The sequence below is a fragment of the Macaca thibetana genome, chromosome 8, assembly GCF_024542745.1.
Source record: "Macaca thibetana thibetana isolate TM-01 chromosome 8, ASM2454274v1, whole genome shotgun sequence".
NCBI classification, from domain to species: Eukaryota; Metazoa; Chordata; class Mammalia; order Primates; family Cercopithecidae; genus Macaca; species Macaca thibetana.
Genome location: NC_065585.1, coordinates 134952206 through 134970161, shown reverse-complemented (window position 1 = coordinate 134970161; position 17956 = coordinate 134952206). Strand labels below are relative to the sequence as shown.

General features: G+C 44.1%; 1 protein-coding gene across 1 annotated transcript; it reads left to right on the top strand.

Annotated features, from left to right (window-relative positions):
* The first annotated feature begins 2940 nt into the window (after positions 1-2940).
* LOC126961113 (defensin-7-like) lies at positions 2941-4270 on the top strand. Its single transcript, XM_050801165.1, has 2 exons — positions 2941-3576; positions 4158-4270. Exons 1-2 carry the CDS (start codon positions 3273-3275, stop codon positions 4268-4270), a joined length of 417 nt encoding a protein of 138 aa, XP_050657122.1. The 5' UTR covers positions 2941-3272.
* The last annotated feature ends 13686 nt before the right edge of the window (positions 4271-17956 follow it).

Here is a 17956-nt window from a genome sequence, read left to right as displayed (position 1 = left end):
TGCCACCTGGAATTCCTCCAGCTCTGAACATCAACTATGAAGGTCCCCATCCCTGACTCACTCGCTGTCCTTCCAGCCTCTCTCGTAGCCGTCCCTCCTTCCCTGCTGATCAACATCAACAAGGCTCTTCTCCCCCGGGGCTGTGCATGGGAATCGCCAGGGAGCCAGATGCCCAAGCTGCCCTCGGGACACCTGTCATCTGCTCTCATCTCCTGTCCTTGCGCACTGTACCGTCTTTGCCTCTCAGGTTCCCTGAGTTTGGTATTTTTGATGTTTTTCAGACATCTTAGTGGGGTCTTGAATTCAAACGTCAAACCATGACAAGCTGAGTTAACATTTTGACTCTTATATCTTGGAATAGAGGGGGAATTCTGGCTTCAGGAAATGCTTGATTTAAGGACTCAAAACATGAGTCACATTGTTGTCTTCCCATTTATTTCTCTTGGTCTTACTTTGGGCTCTCTCCGCAGACAACAGCCATGTGAATCATGGTCATCTCTCTGTGACCTTCGTAGCTGATCTCCTGGAGAAAATCCCTACTTCCTTCCCATTGTTCCAGCCAACGCCCAAGTCCCATGGCCGACTCTGAATCTGTCACTGAGGGCGGACGTTGGCACCACACCTGGGTCCCATACTGCCCCTGCTCCCCAAGGAAGAATTTAAACTAAGAACATTTGACAGGGGATCGGTTGGTCACTAGAAAAAGTCCACAATCCCATTAACCCACCGTGATGGGATCTGTGTCACACTTTGAAAATAAAGTGAGAAGATCCATCAATATTTTAGAGAAGAACTAAAGTTGACATGCAAAAAGTGCTCAAGTCCAACTTCTCTCCGTGACAAGGAAAACTTCTCTCCCTGTTCACCTGCTGTTTTGTAAAAAGCCACCACAAAATTTAGAGGATGGAAACAGCATCATCATGTCCTCACTCACACATTTGCAATTGGGGCCTGGCTCCCTCCAGGGGCATCAGAGAAGAGGTTCTGCTGGGATCTGAAGACCTCAGGGCTGAGACACTCCTGCACGGGGGCAGGCAGTCCTGGCTCAGCTGACAGCTCCGGCAAGACTGAGGGAAGGGACTGTGTGACGTGCTGGGGTCGGATCATGCTGGCTCATGGAAGAGGAGTTTTTGTGAAATAATTGTTAAATCATCCATAGCTGAGAGGATTTTAAGAACATAAATTTAAAAACACTGCAAATCAGAGGTTTTTTTTTTTTTTTCCCAGGAAGCAGGTTGTTTTGCATTCTCTAGCCAGTCCTTGTAGGTGGGCTCAGTTCCTCTACCTGTGCAAACTCAGATTTCCTCCAAGTGCGATGCCTGGGCTCCAAAGTCACCAGCGTTCATAGTCTGTGTGGGCTGTTAGCAAAATAATGCCATAAACCAAGCTGCTTATAAAAACAGAAATGTGTTTCTCATGGACTGATAAGTACAAATCAACGTGCCAGGAGATTTGGTGTCATGAGAACTGCCTTTCTGATTCATAGACGGCATCTTCTCACTGTATTCTCACCTAGTGAACCCTCTCACCAGAGAGGGAGCTCTCGGGGGCATCTTCTGTAAGGGCGTTAGTGCTACTTATAAAGCGTGTGCCCTCCTGACCTTCTTACCTCCCAAAAGCTCCACCTCTTACACTATCAACTAATGATTTAAGATTTTAGCATATGATTTTCAGAAGGACAAAAACATTCAGCTTATAGCACCATCCAATAGAGAGGAAGTGAAAGATTCCAGTTCATCAGGCCCGATCCCAGAAAAACAGCATGGCACTAAGTCAGGTGCCTTCAGTTGGTCAAGATGTTACCCAGTCTCGATTGAACAGGAGACAAGTCACCACCTTTTCTGTGTGAGGAGAGTCAATGATTTAGGGACACATTTTAAACAGCACAAGAGAGTTATTCCCTCACAGGTTTTTGGAAAATTGCTGCAGATGCCAACAGCAGACACATAGAAAACTTGTGAGAGGTGACTGGGAAAAGGGGACAAAGGGCAGGGACTCGGAGTTCCTGCCTGTCCCAGCTGGATCTGCAGGCCTGGGAGTCACTGTGTGGCACAGGCAGCACCAGGACCTTCCCTTCAGGATGGTGGACAAAGGGCTGAGGGGAGGGACAGGGCAGTGCTCTCTGAGAACCTGGGAGGTGGAGGGTCCTCAGAGTTCACCCCCACGCAGCCTCTGCCCTGCCCCATGATAACACACACGCTATGTTCCACGACTGCCCTTCCCTACCAGGTCAAAACCATGTTCCAGGGCCCTGCCCAAGGTCCACACACTCTGTGTCTGCTGGGGCCACCAGACAGCCTCAGTTGTGTGCAAATATCCTTGCTGCTCCTAGAGGCCTCTCTCCTCTCACACCTACACCCACACCCCCACCCACAGCTTCCCCAGAATATTTACTCCAGCCTGATGGTGTCAACACTCTTATGGAGAGTCAGCTCCAACTTAGTGCAGGCTCACTTCAATATTCTCTGGAAATTCAAATGCATGTGTGTGAGAGAACAGTTTCCACCATGTCTACACTGGAAGTCTACACTTGTAGAAATTCCTAGAAAAATCTATTGGGTTGGGAGACATGGATGGCCACAACCTCAGACCACAGTGCCCCAATGCAAGGGGCTGTCAAGAAAAACCACAGCCTCACCAGAGCCAGGGGACTCCAAGGAATCCCACCTTGATGGTGAGGTCACCACTAAACCAGCCTCTCCTTACTGCTACAGGGTAGGGACCTCGCCACCCCCAGGGCATGGTGCTGGCTTACCAGTACCTGGACCCCTGCTTTGCTGCTCTCTTAACTCATGTCTTGTTGAGTACCCTGCAGGTGACTTCATAGAGTGGTATTTTGCTGGGAACACCATTTGTCTTCATGTAACCCCATTAGCTACACCCTCTAGTACAAGGAAACCATAGGGCCTAGGTCACACCATGAGGATGCCCTACAGCTATGCAAAAACTATGGACTTGGGAGACCTGTGTGTAACAACACCACATCCAAATCTAACCAGCTCTCCCCATAACAGCTCTCTCATGAGTTACTGAGGAAATGCCTATGGATTGGAGTGTTCTCTGTGCAGGAGGCTGGTCCAGGTTTCACTTCTGCAGGACACTGGACATTTCCCAAACCACCAGACCTTCCCCACGTGCACACACACCCCTCCTCATTTTGCCTCTACATCCACATCCACTGAGCCCTTCAGGCACCTACTAATGCCCTAGAACCTAAAACCATCATCTAGGGCCCAGTTCCCCAAACGGCCTGAATTTCTTCCTCTGCTGGGATGAGTCCAGTGCCCGCTTCCTCCAACGGTGGAATTGCTGGGCCTGCTACAGATCAGGAACTCACCTTTCCTCAGAGGGGCGGTGACCCCACTGCTCTGGAACCGCGACCACCCCCAGCGAGGCTCCTCTCTGCCTTTCCCCTCACCCTCCTCTCTGCCATTCTCCTGGTGGACCTCCAGGCCTGGACAGAGCCGCTCCAGGCAAGAACTGATGAGATGCCAGCCCAGGAGCAGCCTCCAGCAAACGACCAAGATGTGGTCATTTACTTTTCAGGAGATGACAGCTCCTCTCTTCAGGTTCCAGGTGAGAGACACCAGCATGCAGAGCTACAGACTAGAGGGAAGGATGGGAGACAGGCTCTGGAATTGGGTCTCAGTGGCAGATGTCACTTAGGTGGCTTTACTTAACATCTCTGGTCCTGGTTGTTCTCATGTCTAAATGGGATAGAGAACCAAATAAATCTAGAGATTTTTGTTTCTCCAAAAACATGATTCCAAGATATGACTGAAATTCACTAGGTTTAAGATATAAGGAGATGCTACCTAGTTCCTTCTGGATCCAGACAAATAAGCTTAAGTATATAGAAAATATTTCACCGTGTCTATGTAGGAGGTTTTAGAACCTGGAGAGGAGCCTAAGAGTGTGTTCAAGTGTGTGTGTGATGGGGCAGGAGGGCAAAAAAGTGAAGCCAAGGAGAATGAGTCTCGAGTCCTGTGTGACCAGCACTGCTCTGTGTATTTATTCCTATTGACTGAGATTGTTTCTGCTGTCGACTGCAATACAGCCAACATCACTCATCAGCCAACATGTGACTTCTCCAAGATTCCCTTTACCACCCACTGCTGACCCCATACTCACTTTCCGATACTCTCTCTGGGTCCGAGGCTCAACAAAGGGCTTGATCTGCCATTGCAGAGTACTCTACTGCCTTTTTGGAGAACATCTTGGTGGGACCTGCTTCATCCATGGTGAATGCTCCCCAATCTGCTGCTTCTAAGCTTGCAGACTGGAGAAAAAGTGTTCGTAATATGCTTTGATCATTAAAAGGAATCTTTATTTCTATACCTTGTAGAAGGTATAGAATTTGCTGTCCTCAATTTGCTGTCCTCATCCCAAACAAATACTTGGTAACATGATTTTCAGATTTTTTGTTTTGTTTTGTTTTGTTTTTGTTTTTGAGGTGGAGTTCCACTCTGTCACCCAGGCTGGAGTGCAGTAGCGGGATCTCCGCTCACTGCAAACTCTGCCTCCCAGGTTCAAGCAATTCTCTTGCCTCAGCCTCCCGAGTAGTTGGGATTCCAGGCACCCACCACCATGCCCGGCTAATTTTTGTATTTTTAGTTGAGACGGTGTTTCTCTATGTTGGCCAGGATGGTCTTGATCTCCTGACCTCGTGACCCACCCACCTTGGCCTCCCAAAGTGCTGGGATTACAAGCATGAGCCACCGTGCCCGGCCAATTAAATAAAATAAAGATCCAAATTCTAGGAACTTCAAGGAAGAATTCGGTTTCAGACACAGATGTATATGAAAGGTCAAATGATGCCCCTGATCTCTCCATCTGCTGCTCTGTCTTTTCACTCTGCCTCATTTTCACTGGATCCACACTCAAAGAACTCTGGTGTGCTGGGCAGACAATCAGTGCCAGCTTAAAGTTTATGCAGTCAACAAATCATTCCTTCTAAAGAAAAACCATCATGCTGTTTCCAAAAGTGTAGGAGTTTTATTCAACCAACCTGGATCACACATCTGCCTTTTAAGTTTGGGAGTTATATCAATTCTATTGAAACAACTTTAATTAAGGTTGGAATGGGTTGCAGGAATTTGAGACCAGACTGGGCAACATGGTGAAACCCCATCTATACAAAAACATACAAAAAATTAGCTGGGCATGGTGGCACACACCCGTGGTCCAAGCTATCAGGGAGGCTGAGGTGGGAGGATTGCTTGAGCCTGGAATGTTGAGGCTGCAGCAACCTGAGATTGTACCACTGCAATCCAGCCTGGGCAACAGAGTGAGACACTCCATCCCGGGCAACAGACTGAGACCCTGTCTCAAAAAAAAAAAACAATTTGTTTTGAAGGTTGGAATGGGTTGTTAAGAAAGCTAAAATGAGTCAAACAAAGAGCCCAGGGGCACCACACTCTGATAGACTCATTATCAGGACCTTCCAGGAGGAACAGCAACAGCAACACCCTCTTAGCTCCTCAGAGTATGTGCCGTGATGGTCATGCCTCCCACGCCAGGCTGTCTCCAACTGCTGCTCATCTTAATACCTCACTCTTGGGGCCTGTGTCCTTTTGAGCTTGTCTTTTTCTTCCTTTCCAAGAGGACATGGTCACTGCCTAAATCTGGTGTCTCTGTAGGGCCAGGATGACATCTTATTGAGGCATAATGTGATTCTTCCTCCTGTCTCCCCTCTGTTTCCTTGTCCAGATTCCAACTGTCCCTTGAACAGTTATCCAATATGTCCTGCAAATAGCCAATCAATCCCTGACCACAAGACCCCGGAGAGGCGTCCAGTGTGACTGCCAGCTCCTTATTTTACTTGGAATATAGCAGTTTCAGTTTGTGATTCCAAAACACATATTTGGAATAAGAATATGTCTGTTTGAGCCAAGGCTACTCTTACCAGGTGGGCTCTGGTGGAATGCCTTAAGAAGTCCTGGAGTGACAGAGAGACCACTGTTTGCAAACAGACAGAATTTCAAGTGGGTTATTTACAATTCTTGACTAAAATAATTCAATGGGCCCAGAAACTGCTGTGACCACCGACACCAATAACAAATGCCCAGACCCCAGGAGAAGGGAGCTGGTGTTCTCCACGCTCACCCCATGCAGATTCTAAGCAGGTCTCAGCCCCCACCGAGCCTCTGCCTGTCTGAAGAGGCAGCTTCAGACAGGCAGAGGGTCCAGGCACCCCACTGAGACACTGCACGACTGGAGAACCCAATACAGATCCCAGGGAGGACAGTGCGGGTCTATGTCCAACAAAGAAATGGCTCCAGGCCCGGCGTGGTGGCTCATGCCTGTAATCCCAGCACACTGGGAGGCCGAGGTGGGTGGATCACCTGAGGTCAGGAGTTTGAGACCAGCCTGGCCAACATAGTGAAACCCCATCTCCACGAAAAATAAAAAAATTAGCCAAGCATGATGGTGTGTGCCTGTAATCCCAGCTACTCAACAATGACCACAACAAAAAAGAAAAAGAATTTGCTGGATACCCCTACTCAGCAGTGTGCCTATGCAGGTCCCTCGGGGTAAGTTTATAAGGGGCAGGAGTGCCGCCTGCTGTCCTTAACATGCTACTGTAGCGCTGCAGGCCCATCTTTCTGTAAGGGCAGGTTCTCCTTGCCTGGGAATACAGTGTGGGCACTGCTAGGTCGCCCTCTGATGACTGAGGACATCTCAAGGTGGAAACATACTGAAGCTACTGAGGAGAAAAAGGACAAACAGCCCTTGGCACAAACAGATTGCACTGCAGTGAAAATGCTCTGGCTTCGATGCGGGGTGGGGTGAACGAGAGAAGGGCGCTGAGCAGAGAGAAGGTCCTCATGACCACCGGTCATCACGGAGGATGGTGGTTACTTCTCACGAGGCTGCAGGATCCTGATGGCTAATGAGGGGGAATCATACCCATCCTGTGTTTGCATTTGTTCACTGAAAGCTGGACCCAAGAGTAATGGGCCTTGCTGAATAGGGCTTGGACGTTTGTACATATGTGAGTATGGGGACTGGGAGGAGAGGGGAGAGAGGAAGCAAACCATTTGAAGTTCCCTTATTTTCTCCAAGCCCTTTGGTGTTCTTGTTCCAGGTCTGCCATCTATTTGCTTGATGCCGCTGATGACTTCATGAGACGTGATACGGATCCTGATAAGATTCCCTGCTTCCCGTCTGTCTGTATGTTTACCAACCACCATGTGATCTAACCTGTGATATCTCCTATTCCATCTGGAGTAAGCTGGGGCCACTTCTTATTTCCCAAAGGTAGATCAGACAATTCCAGAATTCCCCTTTAAGTCAAGACCAGGAAATCAAGACCACTTATCCTTAGAAGAATCTTGTCCTCTTAGATAGATCAGGGTAGCTGAGTAAAAGCTCCCGGGCAGGATTGCCAGGTGATAGGGGAATTGTTGTCTTCCCCTTGAACAAGTGGGGAAAGTGGTGTGGACAGCTTTAATTCATAATGAACAAGTACAATTTGGGGTGAAGGGCTGGGCGCAGTGGCTCATACCTGTAATCGCAGCAGTTTCCGAGGCCAAGGTGGGTGGATCAGTAGAGATCAGGAATTTGAGACCAGCCTGGCCAACACGGTGAAGCCCTGTCTCTACTAAAGATACAAAAATTAGCTGAGTGTGGTGGCGTGCACCTGTAATCCCAGCTACTTGGGAGGCTGAGGCAGGAGAATCGCTTGAATCCAGGAGGTAGAGGTTGCAGTGAGCTGAGATCGTGCTACTGCACTCCAGCCTGGGTGACAGAGCAAGACTCTTTCTCAAAAAAAATTGGGGTGAAGAAGGCAGATTTAATTGGAAACCTGGTTCTTGTTTAAAAGGCCACCTCACGCTGGATAAATGAATGCCAACTTCAAGTAAATATAAAACAAATGTAAACACACACAAAATGCACATCTCTGGAAATGGCTGAAAAGTTTCAGAATTCTTTCACTCCGCACCAACCTCAGCAATGGGATTTAACAGAAAGCGTTTATGTCCATTGCTTTTCGAAGGACCTGGGAGAAAGAGTCTCTGTCCTGAGCGATGATGGTCTATGAGCAGTAAACCTCCCCGAGGTCCACCGCGGTCTCAGTAAAACACTATTGCTAGTACCCATTCCACAGAGTGCCTGATTCAGCAGGTCTGGGGTGGGATCCAGGAGTTGCTATTGCTACCATGTTCCCAGGTGATGCAGGTGCTTCTGGTTCAGAGCTCTGGCTTTGAGAACACTTGCTGTGGTGTGGGAAACGGCAGTGCTCTCCCATGGCTCCCAACATCACACCTCAGGGATCCTTGACCTGTTGGTTTCAGAAACCTTCCTCATACTCTGTTTTATTCATCCTCTCCACAGCCATAACATCAATCTTCTTATCACTTGGAGATACTCTCATCTTAATAATGCAGATTCCAGCATCCTACCCTGCCTGGTCCCCACCCCTCAATCTTTCTGACTCAGCCACTCCCACGCTGTCACTCAATGTCGTCAACACCTTCACTCTCTAGGAACACCACTAGTTCCCAATCAGTTGTCCAAACTCTCTTAATTCTTTCACATCCAGCCCTGGTCTATGTTCTGTTACTTAATCACTATTGAATGAGGACCCTACTATCTCATCTTTCCCGCTACTCTCTCATCTCCCTGGGCAAATGCCAAATACTAAGCCCGCATCAATTTTATATTGTTCTCACCTTCACCTTGATGCTGAGAAAAAGTCCCAACCACGGAAATCCAGTTAAAGCACAACTGAGTTCTCTGCCCTGCCTAGAAATCTTCTAAAAATCCTTACTTTTCCAATCTCAAAAGAGAACAAAATTATGTCACATCATCTATTCTAGAAAATCTCTTTTTAAAAAACCTCTTCACTCTTATGAAATGTGAAATGGGAGAGGCATTTTATAATTGATGATTATATTGAACTGCAACAACATACACGATAAATATAAATGATAGGCCGGATGCGGTGGCTCACAATTGGAATCCCAGCACTTTGGGAGGCCAAGGAGGGTGGCGGATCACCTGAGGTCAGGAGTTCAAGACCAGCCTGGCCAATGTGGTGAAACCCTGTCTCTACTAAAAATACAAAAATTAGCAGGGCGTGGTGGTGCACGCTGGTAATCCCAGCTACTTGGGGAGGCTGAGGCAGGACAGTTGCTTGAAGCAGGGAGGCGGAGGTTGCAGTAAGCCGAGGTCGCGCCCTGGCACTGCAGCCTGGCAGCAGTGCAATCTCTGTCTCACAATAAACAAACAAAAATGATAATAGTATCATATAGCATGAAACGTTTAACATTTTAGTTGTTCCAAAAGAGCTTTTTGAACAAACGATCTTACAAAAAAGTTGAGAGTGAAGAAAAGCGTAATAATTGCCTCCACATTTGAGTAAACAAGGTTTGCTTGGAAGAACTTAAGGACGAATATCTCTCAGATTACACTAATCCAGGTCACATAATAAACCACACTTAGTGTAGAAATATAACACAATTTCCATCATCTCACGCATATTTCATTTTATATTTGGCCCCAAAGCACTAGTGCACCAAATATAGAAAAAGAAAATGCATTTGGTAACTTTAAAAAAATTGGTTTTACCATTTTTTGTGTTATTTTGTTTTTTTAAGGCTACTTTATTGAGATAAAATTCACATGATGTAAATTCGCTCATTTAAATTGCAGAATTCAGTGGTGTTTGGTGTGTTCACAGATATGTACAGCAATAACCACAGTCAAATTAATGTTCATCATTTCACAAAGAACCCAAGGGCTGTCCATTCCTCCCTTCCTCTATTCCCATCCCTCTGCCTATGAGCAACCACTAAGCTGTTTTCTGTCCCCACAGATCTGCCTATTCTGGATATTTCATATAAACAGAATCTTGTAAGGCATGGTCTTTTGAGTCTGGCTTCTTCTACTTCCCCATGAGCATTTGTGTGGACATATGCTTTCATAGCTTTTGGGTACATACCTAGGAGTGGAATTCCTAGTTCACAGGGTAATTCTATGTTTAACTTATTAAGGAATCCCTAAAACTGTTTCCCCCACAGACTGCCCCATTTTACATGCCCAACAGCAGTAAATTTCTCCACATCCTGGAGAACTTTTGTCTATTATCTGCCTTTTTGATTCTAGAAAACCCTGGTGGATAAGAAGTGGTATTTCACTGTGCTTTTGATTTGAATTTCCCTAATCAATAATGATGTCAAGAATTTTTTCATGTGCTTATTGACCATCTGCATATCTTCCCTAGAGAAATGTCTAAAGGAATCCTTTCCCCTTTTTAAATTTGTTTATTTAGCTTCAAGTGTTTAGTCATAAGAGGTGTGAGTATATTCTGGATACATATCTTCCACGAGATACGTGATTTGTAAATATTTTCTCTCATTCTGTGAGTTGCCTTTTCACTCTCTTGATAGTGTCACTGGAAACACAAAGGATTTTAATTTTGATAATATCCAATTACCTGGTTTTCCTTTGGTTGCTCATGCTTTTGATATTCTATCTGAGAATCCATTGCCAAGCAGAGGTGATGAAGGCTTGCCACTACGTTGCCTTATAATAGTTTTATGCTTTTAGATTTTACATTTAGATTTCTAACCCATTTTGAATTAGTTTTTAAATGCAGTGTGAGGTAGGGTCCAATGATTCTGATGAATGTGGCCATCTAGTTACCCCACCATCTGTTGAAAAGAATTTTCTTTACTCCATTGAATAGCCTGGGCACCATTGCAGAAAATCAGTTAATAACCATAGATACATTTTTATTTGTGAACTCTCAATTCTATTCCACTGACCTATGTCTATATTTACACCAGGACCACCCTGTCATGATTACTGTTTCTTTGTAGGATGCTTTGAAAACAGGAAGCTTTTCTTCTTTTTCAAGATGATTTAGCTATTCTGGGATCCTTGCTATTCCCTATAAATTATAGAATCACCTAGTCAGTTTCTACAAAGACGTCATTAGGGATTCTGAAATAGATTGAGCTGAATCTGCAGATCAGTTTGGGGAGCACTGACATCTCACATTAAACCTTACAATCCATGAGCACAAGATCCCTTTCCAGTTATTGAGATATTCTTAAAATCTTGTCAACTTTTTGTGGTGTGGGGAGTATAAGTTTTGCACATTTTTGTTAATTCAACTACTAGCTATTTTCCTTTTGATGCTATTTGTAAAAGGAGTTTTTAGCTTCATTTTTGAAAAGTTTATTATGAAAGAAAAAATACAATTGATTTTTGTGCACTGGTCTTCTATTTTTCAACCATGCTAAACTCCCTTATTACTTCTAATAGTTTTTTTAATAAATTGTTTTCGATTTTCTACATATAAAAGATCATGTTTTTGCAAACAGAGATTATTTTACTTCTTTTCTAACCTGGATGTCATTTAATTTTTTCTTCTTGCCTGATTGCTCTAGAACCTCCAGCACAATGTTGAGTAGAAGTGGTGACTTCAGATATACTTGGCTGGTTTCTGAGCTCCGTAGGACAGTATTTTTTTTAATTTTTTATTTATGTATTTATTTATTTATTTTTTAACCATCAAGTATGATGTTAGTTGCCGGTTTGTCATAGATGTTCCTGGTGCCAAAAATGTTGGAGACTGCTGCCTTAACAGATGGAGAGAGTTCCCGTGTAAACCCAGTGAGTGTTTTCAGGCCTAACAGTGTCTCATATTTCACTAAGTGTATTCTTATTTCTTCATCTTTTTCCTCTGTTCTCTGGACTGTGTAATATTTTATCTATCAGTGTACACGTTTCCTAATTCTTGGTTCTGCCGGAGTAAGTATACTATTGAGCAGCCGTTAATAACATTTACATTTCAATTATTCTACTCCTCAATTCCAGAATTTCATGTGTTTCTCTGTAACTTCACTTTATTATATTCTGCCTTTGAAAAGGTATTGTCGAGGACGGGGCAGAGCAAGATGGCCGAATAGGAACAGCTCCAGTCTCCAACTCCCAGCGCGAGCGACACAGAAGACCAGTGATTTCTGCATTTTCAACTGAGGTACTGGGTTCATCTCACTGGGGAGTGCCGGAAGATCGGTGCTGGTCAGCTGCTGCAGCCCGACCAGCGAGAGCTGAAGCAGGGTGAGGCATTGCCTCACCTGGGAAGCACAAGGGGGAAGGGAATCCCTTTTCCTAGCCAGGGGAACTGAGACACACAACACCTGGAAAATCGGGTAACTCCCACCCCAATACTGTGCTTTAAGCAAACAGGCACACCAGGAGATCATATCCCACACCTGGCCGGGAGGGTCCCACACCCACGGAGCCTCCCTCATTGCTAGCACAGCAGTCTGTGATCTACTGGCAAGGCAGCAGCGAGGCTGGGGGAGGGGCGCCCGCCATTGCTGAGGCTTGAGTAGGTAAACAAAGTGGCTGGGAAGCTCGAACTGGGTGGAGCTCACAGCAGCTCAAGGAAACCTGCCTGTCTCTGTAGACTCCACCTCTGGGGACAGGGCACAGTAAACAATAACAAATGCAGCAGAAACCTCTGCAGATGCAAACGACTCTGACAGCTTTGAAGAGAGCAGTGGATCTCCCAACATGGAGGTTGAGATCTGAGAAGGGACAGACTCCCTGCTCAATTGGGTCCCTGACCCCTGAGTAGCCTAACTGGGAGACATCCCCCACTAGGGGCAGTCTGACACCCCACACCTCACAGGGTGGAGTACACCCCTGAGAGGAAGCTTCCAAAGCAAGAATCAGACAGGTACACTCGCTGTTCAGAAATATTCTATCTTCTGCAGCCTCTGCTGCTGACACCCAGGCAAACAGGGTCTGGAGTGGACCTCAAGCAATCTCCAACAGACCTACAGCTGAGGGTCCTGACTGTTAGAAGGAAAACTATCAAACAGGAAGGACACCTACACCAAAACCCCATCAGTACATCACCATCATCAAAGACCAGAGGCAGATAAAACCACAAAGATGGGGAAAAAGCAGGGCAGAAAAGCTGGAAATTCAAAAAATAAGAGCGCATCTCCCCCGGCAAAGGAGCGCAGCTCATCGCCAGCAACGGATCAAAGCTGGACGGAGAATGACTTTGACGAGATGAGAGAAGAAGGCGTCAGTCCATCAAATTTCTCAGAGCTAAAGGAGGAATTACGTACCCAGCGCAAAGAAACTAAAAATCTTGAAAAAAAAGTGGAAGAATTGATGGCTAGAGTAATTAATGCAGAGAAGGTCATAAATGAAATGAAAGAGATGAAAACCATGACACGAGAAATACGTGACAAATGCACAAGCTTCAGTAACCGACTCGATCAACTGGAAGAAAGAGTATCAGCGATTGAGGATCAAATGAATGAAATGAAGCGAGAAGAGAAACCAAAAGAAAAAAGAAGAAAAAGAAATGAACAAAGCCTGCAAGAAGTATGGGATTATGTAAAAAGACCAAATCTACGTCTGATTGGGGTGCCTGAAAATGAGGGGGAAAATGGAACCAAGTCGGAAAACACTCTTCAGGATATCATCCAGGAGAACTTCCCCAACCTAGTAGGGCAGGCCAACATTCAAATCCAGGAAATACAGAGAACGCCACAAAGATACTCCTCGAGAAGAGCAACTCCAAGACACATAATTGCCAGATTCACCAAAGTTGAAATGAAGGAAAAAATCTTAAGGGCAGCCAGAGAGAAAGGTCGGGTTACCCACAAAGGGAAGCCCATCAGACTAACAGCAGATCTCTCAGCAGAAACTCTCCAAGCCAGAAGAGAGTGGGGGCCAATATTCAACATTCTTAAGGAAAAGAATTTTAAACCCAGAATTTCATATCCAGCCAAACTAAGTTTCATAAGTGAAGAAGAAATAAAATCCTTTACAGATAAGCAAATGCTTAGAGATTTTGTCACCACTAGGCCTGCCTTACAAGAGACCCTGAAGGAAGCACTAAACATGGAAAGGAACAACCAGTACCAGCCATTGCAAAAACATGCCAAAATGTAAAGACCATTGAGGCTAGGAAGAAACTGCATCAACTAACGAGCAAAATAACCAGTTAATATCATAATGGCAGGATCAAGTTCACACATAACAATCTTAACCTTAAATGTAAATGGACTAAATGCTCCAATTAAAAGACACGGACTGGCAAACTGGATAAAGAGTCAAGACCCATCAGTCTGCTGTATTCAGGAGACCCATCTCACATGCAGAGACATACATAGGCTCAAAATAAAGGGATGGAGGAAGATTTACCAAGCAAATGGAGAACAAAACAAAGTGGGGGTTGCAATACTAGTCTCTGATAAAACAGACTTTAAACCATCAAAGATCAAAAGAGACAAAGAAGGCCATTACATAATGGTAAAGGGATCAATTCAACAGGAAGAGCTAACTATCCTAAATATATATGCACCCAATACAGGAGCACCCAGATTCATAAAGCAAGTCCTTAGAGACTTACAAAGAGACTTAGACTCCCATACAATAATAATGGGAGACTTCAACACTCCACTGTCAACATTAGACAGATCAACGAGACAGAAAGTTAACAAGGATATCCAGGAATTGAACTCATCTCTGCAGCAAGCAGACCTAATAGACATCTATAGAACTCTCCACCCCAAATCAACAGAATATACATTCTTCTCAGCACCACATCGTACTTACTCCAAAATTGACCACGTAATTGGAAGTAAAGCACTCCTCAGCAAATGTACAAGAACAGAAATTATAACAAACTGTCTCTCAGACCACAGTGCAATCAAACTAGAACTCAGGACTAAGAAACTCAATCAAAACCGCTCAACTACATGGAAACTGAACAACCTGCTCCTGAATGACTACTGGGTACATAACAAAATGAAGGCAGAAATAAAGATGTTCTTTGAAACCAATGAGAACAAAGATACAACATACCAGAATCTCTGGGACACATTTAAAGCAGTTTGTAGAGGGAAATTTATAGCACTAAATGCCCACAAGAGAAAGCAGGAAAGATCTAAAATTGACACTCTAACATCGCAATTAAAAGAACTAGAGAAGCAAGAGCAAACACATTCGAAAGCTAGCAGAAGGCAAGAAATAACTAAGATCAGAGCAGAACTGAAGGAGATAGAGACACAAAAAACCCTCCAAAAAATCAATGAATCCAGGAGTTGGTTTTTTGAAAAGATCAACAAAATTGACAGACCACTAGCAAGACTAATAAAGAAGAAAAGAGAGAAGAATCAAATCGACGCAATAAAAAATGATAAAGGGGATATCACCACCGACCCCACAGAAATACAAACTACCATCAGAGAATACTATAAACACCTCTATGCAAATAAACTGGAAAATCTAGAAGAAATGGATAATTTCCTGGACACTTACACTCTTCCAAGACTAAACCAGGAAGAAGTTGAATCCCTGAATAGACCAATAGCAGGCTCTGAAATTGAGGCAATAATTAATAGCCTACCAACCAAAAAAAGTCCAGGACCAGATGGATTCACAGCTGAATTCTACCAGAGGTACAAGGAGGAGTTGGTACCATTCCTTCTGAAACTATTCCAATCAATAGAAAAAGAGGGAATCCTCCCTAACTCATTTTATGAGGCCAACATCATCCTGATACCAAAGCCTGGCAGAGACACAACAAAAAAAGAGAATTTTAGACCAATATCCCTGATGAACATCGATGCAAAAATCCTCAATAAAATACTGGCAAACCGGATTCAGCAACACATCAAAAAGCTTATCCACCATGATCAAGTGGGCTTCATCCCTGGGATGCAAGGCTGGTTCAACATTCGCAAATCAATAAACATAATCCAGCACATAAACAGAACCAAAGACAAGAACCACATGATTATCTCAATAGATGCAGAAAAGGCTTTTGACAAAATTCAACAGCCCTTCATGCTAAAAACGCTCAATAAATTCGGTATTGATGGGACGTACCTCAAAATAATAAGAGCTATTTATGACAAACCCACAGCCAATATCATCCTGAATGGGCAAAAACTGGAAAAATTCCCTTTGAAAACTGGCACAAGACAGGGATGCCCTCTCTCACCACTCCTATTCAACATAGTGTTGGAAGTTCTGGCTAGGGCAATCAGGCAAGAGAAAGAAATCAAGGGTATTCAGTTAGGAAAAGAAGAAGTCAAATTGTCCCTGTTTGCAGATGACATGATTGTATATTTAGAAAACCCCATTGTCTCAGCCCAAAATCTCCTTAAGCTGATAAGCAACTTCAGCAAAGTCTCAGGATCCAAAATTAATGTGCAAAAATCACAAGCATTCTTATACACCAGTAACAGACAAACAGAGAGCCAAATCAGGAATGAACTTCCATTCACAATTGCTTCAAAGAGAATAAAATACCTAGGAATCCAACTTACAAGGGATGTAAAGGACCTCTTCAAGGAGAACTACAAACCACTGCTCAGTGAAATAAAAGAGGACACAAACAAATGAAATAAAAGAGGACACAAACAAATGAAATAAAAGAGGACACAAACAAGAGGACACAAAAAAATGCTCATGGATAGGAAGAATCAATATAGTGAAAATGGCCATACTGCCCAAGGTAATTTATAGATTCAATGCCATCCTCATCAAGCTACCAATGAGTTTCTTCACAGAATTAGAAAAAACTGCTTTAAAGTTCATATGGAACCAAAAAAGAGCCCACATCTCCAAGACAATGCTAAGTCAAAATAACAAAGCTGGAGGCATCACGCTACCTGACTTCAAACTATACTACAAGGCTACAGTAACCAAAACAGCATGGTACTGGTACCAAAACAGAGATATAGACCAATGGAACAGAACAGAGTCCTCAGAAATAATACCACACATCTACAGCCATCTGATCTTTGACAAACCTGAGAGAAACAAGAAATGGGGAAAGGATTCCCTATTTAATAAATGGTGCTGGGAAAATTGGCTAGCCATAAGTAGAAAGCGGAAACTGGATCCTTTCCTTACTCCTTATACGAAAATTAATTCAAGATGGATTAGAGACTTAAGTGTTAGACCTAATACCATAAAAATCCTAGAGGAAAACCTAGGTAGTACCATTCAGGACATAGGCATGGGCAAAGACTCCATGTCTAAAACACCAAAAGCAACAGCAGCAAAAGCCAAAATTGACAAATGGGATCTCATTAAACTAAAGAGCTTCTGCACAGCAAAAGAAACTACCATCAGAGTGAACAGGCAACCTACAGAATGGGAGAAAATGTTTGCAATCTACTCATCTGACAAAGGGCTAATATCCAGAACCTACAAAGAACTCAAACAAATTTACAAGAAAAAAACAAACAACCCCATCAAAAAGTGGGCAAAGGATATGAACAGACATTTCTCAAAAGAAGACATTCATACAGCCAACAGACACATGAAAAAATGCTCATCATCACTGGCCATCAGAGAAATGCAAATCAAAACCACAATGAGATACCATCTCACGCCAGTTAGAATGGCGATCATTAAAAAGTCAGGAAACAACAGGTGCTGGAGAGGATGTGGAGAAATAGGAACACTTTTACACTGTTGGTGGGATTGTAAACTAGTTCAACCATTATGGAAAACAGTTTGGCGATTCCTCAAGGATCTAGAACTAGATGTACCATATGACCCAGCCATCCCATTACTGGGTATATACCCAAAGGATTATAAATTATGCTGCTATAAAGACACATGCACACGTATGATTATTGCGGCACTATTCACAATAGCAAAGACTTGGAATCAACCCAAATGTCCATCAGTGACAGACTGGATTAAGAAAATGTGGCACATATACACCATGGAATACTATGCAGCCATAAAAAAGGATGAGTTTGTGTCCTTTGTAGGGACATGGATGCAGCTGGAAACCATCATTCTTAGCAAACTATCACAAGAACAGAAAACCAAACACCGCATGTTCTCACTCATAGGTGGGAACTGAACAATGAGATCACTTGGATTCAGGAAGGGGAACATCACACACCGGGGCCTATCATGGGGAGGGGAGAGGGGAGAGGGATTG